We start from the raw sequence: 12,551 nt of genomic DNA, 5'->3' as shown, positions 1-12,551 counted from the left end.
CTTTCCAAGGTGTTCCTGGTAAGGAAGGTCAAGGGGTCGGACGCCGGGCAGCTCTACGCCATGAAGGTCCTCAAGAAGGCCACCCTAAAAGGTGAGGGTTTCGAGGGGACTGGCTGTTCCCGGGACATGCAACTGCAGTTTCTACTTAGGTTGTTATCTGAGGGAATCCACGTCCTATTTAGTGTTCTCGATTTCTGAAGGTTTCTCTAAATGAGCAAATCAGGCACATTCCTCTCTGATTGATAATAAGCAGTACAAACATTTCCCTGGATATTTAAAATATCCCTGCAAAGTTTCCACAGTTCTCAGAGAAGAGCCATATTGCGTAAATACCACCCTTCGGCATATGTTCTTCCGTGGAGTACCATTTGGGAAACCGGGCGGCGAGGAGGAGAGCAGGTTGTTACGACTGGGCGTGGCAGGACAAGCCAGCCCAAGTAGCAGCAGTCACACTGCGTTGCTCAGTTTTAACTAAGATGTGATTCGCAATTGTGTTGTTTCCTTTGTAGTCCTGGTGACTGGGGTTAGACCTGCAGTCCAGCACCTGATTTTTGTACAGCCCCTTTGCACCCTCGTCCCACGAGTAAAGCCTGAGCACTGAGCACAGGGTCAAAGTCAGGATGTCATCTAAAATGTCTATTCCACGCTTACAGTCACTTAGCCAATGGATGCGTATTAACTGAGCACCTACTATCTCCGTTCCGGCCACCTCTGCTCACTCCGCCCTCAGTGGTACACACAGTGGTACACACCAGGGCTGAGTACACAGCGCTGGGCAGGTGCCGTGACGGCAGTTTATTAGCTACACATACTCCCACGCATGGGGGCACCACATGCCACGCAGGGCTGCACTCATGGCGTTGCAGGACAAGAGGGTGAAGTGGCCCCTGGTTCCTGCAGAAGATGTGACTGGCTTATTCAGGTATTTTGGGGGCTGGCGGGGAACTGAAGCCTGTCGGGTTGAAGAGTGTAGGGAGTAGAGCTGATCCGGCTCACAGGGGAGCCAGCAGGGCGGGGCCTTGCCCACTGGGTCGGGGACACACCTGGCAGGAGCAGGGGCTCCTGGTTAGGCCCTTGGGGCCCTGTGAGGCTCAGAGATGCAGGGCGACACCTGAACCTTTAGGTCTCATAACACAGTGTCCTCGGCAACCGCCCGCAGGGAAGCCATCAAAGAACGTCATTCTCTGCCTTCAGGTGACTTGCTGTCCAGCTGGGAGAGTCAGACATACATTTTGAGCCACATGTAACCAAACATATATAGACTCTAAACATGTCAGGCACACGCAGGAGGAAAGGAGCTCTTCCAAGTGAGCGAGTCAAGGAGCTGGAAGGTGAGACACAAGGCTTGGGTGACTGTTGCTACAAAGAGAGAAATCAGGTTGACGTTGTCAGCACCATTAAGTAAGACTGACCACTGTAGCCAGCCGGGATCAGAGTCCCCCGTGTGTGTTGGGGACAGTGCGGGAAGGTGGTTATGAATACAGACCTCGGCCCCACTCCCGGCCTACGGACTCACAGTCTCCTAGGGGCAGAGACTAGAATTTGGCTTTTTGAATGAATTTTCCCAGTAATTCTTATGTACACAAAGTCTCGGGTGGGGCACTCTAGTTTATTTTAGGCACCTGAGTTTTTAGTTCAGTGTTATGAATAGCAACATAATGTAAGCCAGGCCTTTTAGAGTGAATGTTATTTATTGTGGGTAAAATAATATTTCTAAAACTGTTTGTCAGTTGAACCTGACCAAATATTCCAAGATTCTAGTAAAAATACTATTTTAAGGAATTATTCTTTGTTGATGAGAAGATGTATGGAAAACAAACCAGGTTTTGATTTTCTATCCCCAACTTTGGATACCGCGATCGCTCCCCTGACAGCTGTCCCATAGAAACAGGAAATCGCACTCGGCGTCCGTTAGCTCAGGAGCTGCTGAAGGCCTAGAACGTGACCTGCTCTTGCGGTTCCTTGGGAGGTTAAGCACAGGTTACCGTAAGTCCCACCTCGGTATTTAGCCAAGAGAAACGAAAACATGTCTCCACGGAAGCCTGTACGGCAACATTCATGGCAGCGTTGGCCTATTCACAATAGCCAAAGAGTGGAATGAAGTCAAATGTCCACCACCTGGTGAGTGGAAATACAAACTGTGGCATATCCACACAACGGAACGCTGTTCGCAGGGACCAGGAGGGAAGCGTCGGCACGTGGTGTGACGTGGACGGACCACGGAGACGGTGCTCAGTGAGAGCCAGGCACCAAGGTCCACATGTTGTTTGGTTCCACGTGTGTGAACGTCCAGAATCAGCAGGTCCGCAGATGGAAAGTAGATTCGTGGTTTTCTAGGGCTGGAGGGCCAGAGAGGTGGGGGTAACTGTTAGTGGGTCTGGGGCTTCTTTTGGGGTGATGAAAATGCTTTAAAACTGGCTGCACAACTCTGTGAATATTCTAGAAACCATTGAATTGTACACTTTAAATGGGTGAATTATGTGAAATGTGAATTATAGCTCGATAAAGTCATTATTTTTTAAATGAACAGCTGCTAAATGACATGGTCATTGGCTAAAACCCACCCTTTCATCCTCAAAGCATTGTGATTTATGGTCTCAAACACAGACGGGCGTCTTCCTGTACTTAAGACAAAGGCAGGCAGGAAGCTGAGCCGTGTCGGGGGCCACGTCCCTTCCTCCTTCCACCAGCAGATCCAGATCTGCATTCACCTCTCCAGGGCATGAGGAGGGACCGGGAATAGTTCCTTTCCTCCTTAAATCATAACTGTTCCTTCTTTCCCCTCAAATATGCTCTCGCCCTCCCTGCCCTGAAAGGAGAGGGAGGAGAGGTGGGCGTGAAGCTGGAATGCGCGAGGGATCCAGGGCTGCACCCCACGCTGGAGGCGCCGAGGAGAGGAAGGAGCTGCAGAGTTGTTCTCTCTTTAATCCGTCGCTAAGCCCTGGGCTCCGTCGGGGGGACTGGACTCTTAGCTCATGTGCAGAGCACGCCTCCTGGTGACTTCACTGTCCTGGGGTGCAGGGGCTGCACACTTATTTATAGTCAGTCCAAGGTGTCCTGGAGAAGCTGCTGCTGACCCGCAGTTACCCGGAGCAGGGAGGGTGTAAAAGTGTTCAGAATGGCCGTGACGCTGCTAGGCGCATGAGGACCCCCAGCAGGACGTGTAGGACGCATATATGTGTGTGCACATATTAGACGCCGCGCTGGTAGCAAGTGTGCCGGAGTGAAGGCGTCTGAGTTACAGGATTACGGGTAGCTTTGGGTTTTTCTCTATACTCTGTATTTCAAGTTCTCAACAAAAATAACACATTTTACTTTTTATAATATAAAGTTATTTTTAAAATATTCTGGAAAATATGCTTGCATATGTAAAATCATTTTTATATTGTGAAAATGCACCATATACCCATAGAATGGAAAAATTTTCCATTTCCTTGTGCTCCTTAAAAGTCAGCATTAAAAGCAAACATTATTTTACATCTTTTACTGTTTTAGCTTTGCAGAATGGCCTGTCACTAAAGAATGGATATTTTTTCCAGAAATTCACCTGGAATTTATTTTCTGAGGAGAACATAGGAAAGCTTTACAAAGTGGTGCTTTGCATGTGGTCACTGGGTCCTGTCCCAATGCCGCCCAGTTACGTGGAGGGGAGGCCTGGTCTCCCTGCGGCACCAGCCAGCTGTCGCCCTGGGGAGGGACGCCTGTCGGCTCCGCGCCTTAGTTCTTTCTCACCTGTGAGAGAGGAGAGCTGACGTTAAATTTGTTTTCGCTCCAGCACCTCTGCTGCCATTAGCCAGAGTCGTTCAAATACCCTGTAGCTCATTCTCCGCCTCCATAATGCCCCGGTTTGTCATAATGCCAACAGAGAAGCCCCGAAAGCACAGACAGCCATCCTAGGGAAAGGGAGAGGCATTGGAATAGCAAAATTATTTTGAAAAGGAAAAAAATGAAAAGAAGGCGGAAGACCTGTGGAAATAGTTTTAAAACTCCAGCCTGCTTCTCAAAAACACGGTGATTGTCACGTGGGCAGGGCGAAGGCTGCCATCGGTGGGTCCTGTGTAACCCTGCGTGAGGGACCAGCCTTTCTGACAGCTCCATTCTGTCCTTAGATAACTTTGCAGTGTCAGCGCTGCCCCCGTTTCCTTGCAGAGGTGGCGGATCAGCTCTCAGGGTGTCACCTGCTCAGGCAGCCAGGAAGGTCCCCTGCAGGCTGAGCGGCCCCAGCTCCACCCCCAACCCCTCCCCTCCTCCGCTCACCTCGCTATGGAGGGGCTCAGCTTGTCTCTGGGGCACTTAAGGACACTTTAAAAATGTTCAACTGCTTTAAATTGACAAGGTTTCTACATTCGTGCCTCCACGTGGAGTTATTACAGGTGAAAATGCTGTGTAACACATTCCAAATATGATGAATCCCAAAGGGTGATGTCCCCGCTTTTTTTAATAAGGGAAATTGGTGAATATACGACTAAGAAACATATTCCCGAGCGTAAGACCAGAAATGAAACAAGCCTGAGCACCGCCTTGTGGGCGAGGGGACAGGCAGGACAGGTACTGGCCTGACAGGTGCCCTGCTTGTGTGGAGCGGGGGTTCTCCACCCTGCGGCACGTTCTCAGGTTGCTGGCGCCTGCGGCCCCTCACGGGGATTCTCAGTTCGTTGGTCTGAGCATGAGAATTCAGACAAGTCCCTTGCCCCCGGGTGTCTTCAGGCTGCCACCAACATGGGGAAGCCCTGATACACGGGTTGGGAGCACAAAATCTGGACCCTGGAGCCAAGGCCAGCTCTAACCCTGCTGCTGTGTCCTCTTGGGGCACCTCCCCTGGCGGCGGTTCCCCCACTGAGACTGGGATGATACTGACAAGCACCCCCTGGAATGGTGGTTCGAGCGTGTGCAGTGCTGCGGGTCCAGGCGGTGGGTCGGGGAGCGTCAGCTGTGTGCATCCCTGGTCCTTTTCCCCATGAAGATGGGGCTTTGGAGAGGTGTTGGGACTTGCCTTGTCGAGCTTCTGTTGGGTTTGAGGAGCAGGGGAGGGGCGGGCGGGCTGGACATTAACGGCCATCTGGTTAGAAAGAGTCATGTCTTGGTTCAGCTGTGGCCCCTCCAGGTACAACATAAAGAGACTGTGACCTCGTTGATGGCTAAAGAGGGCCGGTGCCCGAGTTGGGACCACAGATGCGCCCACCCGGCCAGGGGAGGGTTCGCTGTGCAGAACCCCTGTGTCCCAAGGCCACTCTGCAATGCGGAAAGAGCTTCTGACATGAACAGCTTCTTGTATCCTGCAATGACGTTTTTCTGATAGGATTTCACCTGTGTTTTTATCGTGACTCATTTCCAACCCTTTTCCCTGCAAGTCAACGTCCTCATCCCAAAGGTGATACGCATTCCCTTCTTGGCAGGTGGCAGGAACGGTGGCTGCACCCACTTGGCTGTCTCGGCTACAGCAGGACTGACCGATCCCCATGGCCTATTTTCCAGTCCTTCTACACAGAGAGAGAACTACACTGACCAAAATGCAGAATCCAAATCACTAAGATACGAGCTCACAAGCAGGAAACGGGAAAGGGTGCAGGACTAGCTTTGCAGCGCAGCCTTCTGGAAAGGCCTGCACAGAGTACTGCGAGCAGAGAGTGAGGAACCCTAACCTCAGCCACTGTTACCACGGAGGCAAAATCGCAGCCAGGGATATAAGGTCGTATTAAATAAGAATGCTCCGCGCCCTCTGAGCTTTAATTACTCGGTAATAGTTTCCATTTATAACCTCCCTCGTTAAATCCTTTTCAGCCCAGATTGTGCATTTCTCCTCCATCCTCCTAAGCATTTGTCTCCTGTGCTGTAACTGGTGCCGCCCCTGTGGCCCTGGGTGACAGGCGCTGGCGGGCGCTGTGCCTCCCGCTGGTGGAAGGGCCGCAGGTGCTCCCTCCCGGCCACAGTAGCCGGCTAACTTTGAGCAATGCTGCTTTCCTGCAGCGAGCCTCAGTTTCCTCTTCTGTAAAACAGTGAGGTTAAATTCCGTGCTCTCCGGGAGTTTTCCAGCAGGAAAACTCTGATGCCCTTAGTTTAGGCAGAAGGACCTCCAGATGTCACCTTGGGCATGAGGAGTCGCCCCCCAACCTGTGCCTTGGTGTTGGGTCTGGGGGAGTTAGCAACCGAGAGGGTTGTGGAAAGGCAGGTGCCGAGGCTGGTGGTGGGGGCACTGGGACCCCCAGCTCTGTCCTCAGTGCTGCCACCTGGGTACCCCCTTGCTGCCCATCTAGACCCTAAGGGTATCACAGGACCACCTTGAAGACAAGGGTCTGGCATTGGTTCAGAAATGGGCAGAGCAGTGGGACGGGAGGGTCGGGGGAAACCCGTGGAGTCTGAGTGCACAGCAAAGGTGCCCCTCACAGGACACTGATGTGGCACCGTGCTCGGCAGGCCAGTGCCACGCCAGTGTTGCACACGAGTCACCACACGCTTCTCACAGCAGCCCTGCGAGGGAGGTGCCGTCCACCCTCTGTGTGTGGAGAGACCTGAGCAGAGAGCCGCGGTGGTGGGGGTAGGGGTTAGGCGGCCAGGCTGTGGGACCCTGCAGTGGCGTCCACAGTCGACACCATGCACCAGGCGACACTGTCACCAACTGCAGGAGCATGAAACTGGCCTGGCGCCAAACACAGAGGCCAACCCCAGAGAGCCTGAACACCTGGGTGTGAACCTTAAAGCTAAGAGGTGACAGAGCAACACGTGGGAGACTGTCCTGGGGACCCGGGAACGAGGAGGGACTTCTTTTTTTTTAATTATGGTAGAATGTCATACATAACGTGATATTTATCATTTTGCCCATTTGTAAATGTACAATTCAGTGGCATAAATGCATTCGCAGTGTTGTCATCGGCAATATTATACCCCAAACCTCCTCATCATCCCAGATAGAAACTCCGAGCCTATTAAACACCGACTCCCCCGCGCCCGGCCGCAGCTGCCACCGCCGTCCTTCCCTGTGACCTTGCCTGTTCCAGTGCCTCCTACAAGCGGGATCACACAGTAGCCGTCCCTTGTGCCTGGCGCATTTCACTTAGCGTAACTTCCTCAAAGTTCGTCCACGTGGCACTGTGTGTCAGATTTTTACTTTTCCTAAAGGCTGAATAATATTCCGTTGTGAACTTAGAGACCAGATTTGTCTACCCGTCTGTGGGTGACATTTGGGCAGCTTCCGCCTGTGCTGGAGTGAACGGCGCTGCCTGCACGGGGGTGTGCAGACCTGTTCGGGTGTCTGAGTCGCGGGGTCCTGTGAGATTGCGTGTTTAGCTTTCTGAGGAGCCGCCCAGCTGCTTTCTACAGGGGCCGCACCGTCTCATTAACTCATTCCCACCAGCAAGCAGTGCACGAGAGCTCCAGTTTCTCCTCGTCCTCACCAACGTTTGTTGTTTGCTATTTTGTTAGTGTTATGATTGTAGCATTCTTAGGGAAGGGCTTCTTAAATAAAACTTCAGAAGTACATATCACAAGTTCAAAATGCAGGTGAATTTAAATACCTGGCCCGTAATACAACACTTATACTTGTCACAATAGGAATTGTGAAGCTGTCACTCGGGGGCCTGTGGAGGTCACTGGCATCCTGCCCTGAGTGTTCCTTCTGGGAATCTTAAAGCTGTGCTTATTCTCAAGTGATCTTTCTTTCTTTGTTTAGTTGTTTTTGCCACAATACTAATTACATCCGTATTCCCAGGTAGCGACACCTGGGACAATGTGAGCACCAAAAAGAGCAATGTCATTGCTTATAAGACACCACATTAAAAAAAAAAATCCGTGGTTCACAGTCATCCTCACGGAGAGAGTGAAGGAAGCTTCCCCTGGATCTCCAGCCCCATCCAAAATGTGGAAATTGCTGGGCACGGGGCTCACACCTGCAGTCCCAGCTACCTGGGAGGCCGAGGCAGGGGGATCCCGTCAGGCCAGGAGTTCGGGACCAGCCTGGGCAACATAGCGAGACCTTGTCTCTACAGAAAATAAAAAATAAACATCGAGGCGGGTGGTGGCACCAGTAGTCCCAGCTACTCAGGAGGCAGGAGGATCCCTTGAGCCCAGGAGCTCAAGGCTGCCGTGGGCTGCGGTCAGACCACCACACTCCAGCCTAGGCAGCAGAGCAAGGCCCTTACTCTTTAAAAAAAAAAAAAAAAAGAAAAGTAAAAGTTGCTATTTTATAACCCTGAATGCTTCAGGCGAGGACCATACACGTGTGCTAACACCACTGGATGAGGATTGTGGGGAACCCACAGGCCATTCCATGCCAAACACCAGCCCTGGGGTTACTTCTCACTTGCAAAGGGACCTGCAGATCTTTAGGGTGGTGAGGGGATGACTAGCCCCCTTAACCAGGCATGACATTTAGCACCACCTAGAGAGAGGCTGGCCTGGTGTGCTCCTAGGAGTTCACGCAGTCTCAGGTATAGGTGGCACCTGATCACCAAGTATGTTTAGCCTTGAACTTATAAAGCCTCCAGACCAGACCTCAGCTTACAAGAAATACAAGGGTTAGAGAAACCAGCTGAGCAACCATGAGACAAACCCAGAATGGAAAACATTCCACATCTGCAGTCCAGCCCCCAGGCCAGGGACCAGTACCAGTCCGTGGGCTGTTAGGAACCAGGCTGCGCAGCAGGAGGTGAGCGGTGGGTGGACAAGCGAAGCTTCATCTGTATTTACAGCCGCTCCCCATCACTCACATCACCTCCTGAGCTCCACCTCCTGCCAGATCAGAGGTGACATTAGATCTTCATAGGAGCGTGAACCCTACTGTAAACTGCAAGTGCAAGATATCTAGGTTGCAGCTCCTTATGAGAATCTAATGCCTGGTGATCTGAGGTGGAGCTGAGGCAGTGACACTAGCTCTGGGGAGCAGCTGCAAATACAGATTGTCATCAGCAGAGAGGCTTGACTGCACAGAGACCGTAATAAATCAATTTCTTGCAGACTCATATCAAAACCCTATCAGTGAGTGGCAAGTGACAATTAAGCTGCATCTGGTGGCAGGCTTTACAGTGACAAGTGAGTTGATGTATTTCAGTTATACAGCTGCATCAGTGGCAGCTTTAAGTCAGAATCCAACACTTATTTCAGTCCGTGTGTGGCCCACCCATTGTTTTATTTACCACTTCCATCCTCGCCTCTTTTCCATGCTGCACACTTGTCTCAGTCACAGTTTGGGTAACCCACAAGCTAATCTTAGCAAAAATGAGTAAAAAACAAACGTCACTGGAGAGCTTCTGCAGAAAGGGGGAAAGACGCAATGATGAGACAGCAGAAGACCCTAAGACTGCCAACAAAATGACAGTTGCATTTAAAATAAAATACCAAAGTCCTGCTTAAATTACGGGTTCATCACGACAGGTGATTCTCATTCTCCAAGCTGCTTTGTGTAATATGTGGCAACCTACTGCCCAACAGAGCCATGGAACCTTCAAAACTGCTTCGCCACGTGGAGACCAAGCACCCTGCGTTAAAAGACAAGTCTCTGGAGTTTTTCAAAGAAAAAAACATGAACATGAAGAATGGAAGCAATTGCTGAAGGCCACCACCTCATCAAACGTGTCTGCTCTGAGAGCATTATTCCTAGGGGCCAACGCATTGCTAGAGCTAGGGAGCCCTTTACTGTTGGTGAAGAGTCGATCCTGCCTGCTGCTAAGGACGTTTGCCATGAACTTTTGGGAGAGGCTGCAGCTCAAAAGGTGGCAGCTGTTCCTCTTTCAGCTAGCACCATAACTAGATGAATTGATGAAATAGCAGAGGACATTGAGGCACAGTTGTTAGGGAGGATTAATTATTAAACAATGGTACAGGATCCAGGTTGATGAGTCTACCGATGTTGATCACAAGACAACAATGCTTGTCTTGTACAATATATTTGTCAGGAAGATGTGCATGAGGATATGTTATGTGCACTTTTGTTGTCAGCCAACACCGCAGCTGCAGAACTATTCAAGTCTTTGAATGATGACATATCAGGAAAACTGAACTTGTCATTTTGTGTCAGTACATGCATGGACAGAACAGCTGCCGTGACTGGACAGCTTTCTAGTTTCACTACTTGGGTCAAGGAGGCCACTTCTGAACATGATTCTACGCACTGTGTCATCCATACAGAAATGCTGGCTAGCCGAAAAATGTCACCTGAACTAAACAACGTTTTGCAGGATGTGATTAAAATTATCAGCCACATGAAAGTACATGCCCTTAACTCACATCCGAGGAGATGGATGCAGAGCACACACGTCTTCTCTTACGCACAGAAGTGAGATGGCTTTCCAAAGCTAGATCACTGGCCAGAGTTTCTGAGTTATGAGAGCCGCTCCAGAGGTTTCTTTCAGAAAACAGTCACCACTGGCAGCACATTTCAGTGACACAAAATGGGTTGCGAAACTTGCTTACTTGTGTGACATGTTCAACCTGCTCAACGAACTCAATCTGTCACTTCAGGGGAGAATGACAACTGTGTTCAAGTCGGCAGATAAAGTGGCTGCATTCAAAGCCAAACGAGTTACAGGGGCAATGAGTGAACATTGAAATTTTTGACATGTTTCAAACTTTAGCAGAGATTTTAAAAGAGACCGAGCCAGGGACTTCTCTCTCCCAGCTGGTGCATGATCACCTATCTCAGCTTTCAAAAGAGTTTGAGCATTATTTACTTCCCAACCACAAACAAACAACCAACCAAACAAACCCAAACCGGGAAGGAATGGACCCGTGACCCATTTGTGAATAAGCCGGGTGAATTGACTCTGTTGGTGCTAGAAAAGGATCAACTGCTTGAGATCGCAAATGACGGTGGCCTTAGAAGTATGTCTGAGACAACTTCAAATCTCCATATGTTCTGGATTAAAGTCAAGGTGGAATATCCTGAGATTGCCACAAAAGCACAGAAAAGCTTGCTTCTATTTCCAACATCCTGTCTTTGTGAAGCAGGGTTTTCTGCAGTGGCAGCAACCAAAACGAGATTACGGAGCAGACTGGACACAAGCAACACACTTTGGGTGTCACCGTCTCCCATCACCCCCAGATGGGATCGTCTAGTTGCAGGAAAACAATCTCAGGGCTCCCACTGATTCTGCATTATGGTGAGTTGTGTAATTATTTCATTGTATATTACAATGTAACAATAATGGAAATAAAGTGCACCATAGATACAATGCTCTTGAATCATCCCGAAACCATCCCCCGACCCCTGCCCAGTCCATGGGAAAATTGTCTTCCATGAAACTGGTTCCTGGTACTGAAGAGGTTGGGGACCACTGTTCTACAGGAAAACTGGCCTGGACTTACCAAAAAGTCCACAAAAAGGTACCAGGGGAAGTGGGGTGTGGGACTATTCTCTTCTAGGAGCAAAACAAAGAAATTTAACAACCAATATGAGTGACCTTGGACTGGATCCTAGGTTGGAAAAATACGAGGGGTGAATGACATCGGGGTGCTGAGCATGGATTGGTGTGAGATGACGTCACGGATGAGCGCTGGTTTGCGTAGGTGTGGTGCAGCATTGGAGTTTCCTGGACAGGGTCCTTGTCTCAGGAGACTCGGGCAGAGACACCTAAGGGTGAAGTGTCATGGTGTCTACAATTTAGTTTCCTTTTTTTTTTTGGAGAGAGAGAGAAGCAAACTATCAAAATGTAAATAATTCCTAAATCTAGGCTCATTATATGGCTCTTTCAAGTTTTGTGTATGTTTGAAATTTTTGTAATACAAAGTTGGGGCAATTAGTTACGTCCAGTATTTTATGCCCAGTGTTCCTCGGACCCTTAATCCCGCCCTGAAGCCTTTGTCTTTCTGCTCTGCAGTTCGGGACCGAGTCCGATCCAAGATGGAGAGAGACATCCTGGCGGAAGTGAACCACCCTTTCATCGTGAAGCTTCATTACGGTAAATAGAATTAACATGACACCTCTGAGAGGACTCAGAGCCACCTTCTCCAGAACAAGGGAAAATTCTTTAAAAATAGTAGATTTGAAAGAAGGATCCTTCCCTGTGTCCTAGAGTGCTGTCCTGTCTGGGGAAGAGGGTGTCTCACCTCCCATTCCTTAATCTCTTCTGTGCTCATCTTCCCTAAAAGAACAAGAACCCTGTTTTCATCTCAAAGACCTAATTTTAGATGGGACTATCCATTGTCATTAAATTATCACACAGATAATTTAGTAAAAACGTTCCTTGCTCTAGATTGGGGTGAATCTATAACATAGTTTTGTTATTTCAAAATAAAATGCTTTGTGACCCAGTAATCTCTTTAAACCAGAAAAGGTAACACCTATGTTTTAAGTGCTACTGTGTTTTCTAAAATGCTACTAGGCATTTTAAAGATAGTGGCTCAATGAACCCTCAAAACTTGCATTCGAAGTAGGTTGTTGTTTCCATTTTGGGGGCTCAGATCAAATAATTCGCCAAAGGCCACAGGTCTGCTCTCCCACACAGCTTCTCTCAGTTTGCTGTCTGCTTTTTATCTCAATTGAGGAACAATAAGTAAAACGCTCAAATTAAAAAAACATAATGAAATGGTAACTCCAGAGTTATGCCATATACATGACAGTT

At 49.4% G+C, this 12,551-nt stretch overlaps 1 protein-coding gene across 4 annotated transcripts in view; it reads left to right on the top strand.

Annotated features, from left to right (window-relative positions):
• Window positions 1-12,551, top strand: part of RPS6KA2 (ribosomal protein S6 kinase A2) — a 291,657-nt gene that overhangs the window by 221,330 nt on the left and 57,776 nt on the right. For all 4 annotated transcript variants that reach the window (XM_069487777.1, XM_069487778.1, XM_069487780.1 and 1 more), the window contains 2 exons: window positions 10-91; window positions 11,808-11,888. In XM_069487777.1, the coding sequence (XP_069343878.1) occupies window positions 10-91; window positions 11,808-11,888 (163 nt within the window). The remainder of the gene's footprint in view (window positions 1-9; window positions 92-11,807; window positions 11,889-12,551) is intronic.

The sequence above is a fragment of the Eulemur rufifrons genome, chromosome 15, assembly GCF_041146395.1.
Source record: "Eulemur rufifrons isolate Redbay chromosome 15, OSU_ERuf_1, whole genome shotgun sequence".
Taxonomy (NCBI): domain Eukaryota; kingdom Metazoa; phylum Chordata; class Mammalia; order Primates; family Lemuridae; genus Eulemur; species Eulemur rufifrons.
This window is presented reverse-complemented; position numbering and strand designations above follow the sequence as displayed.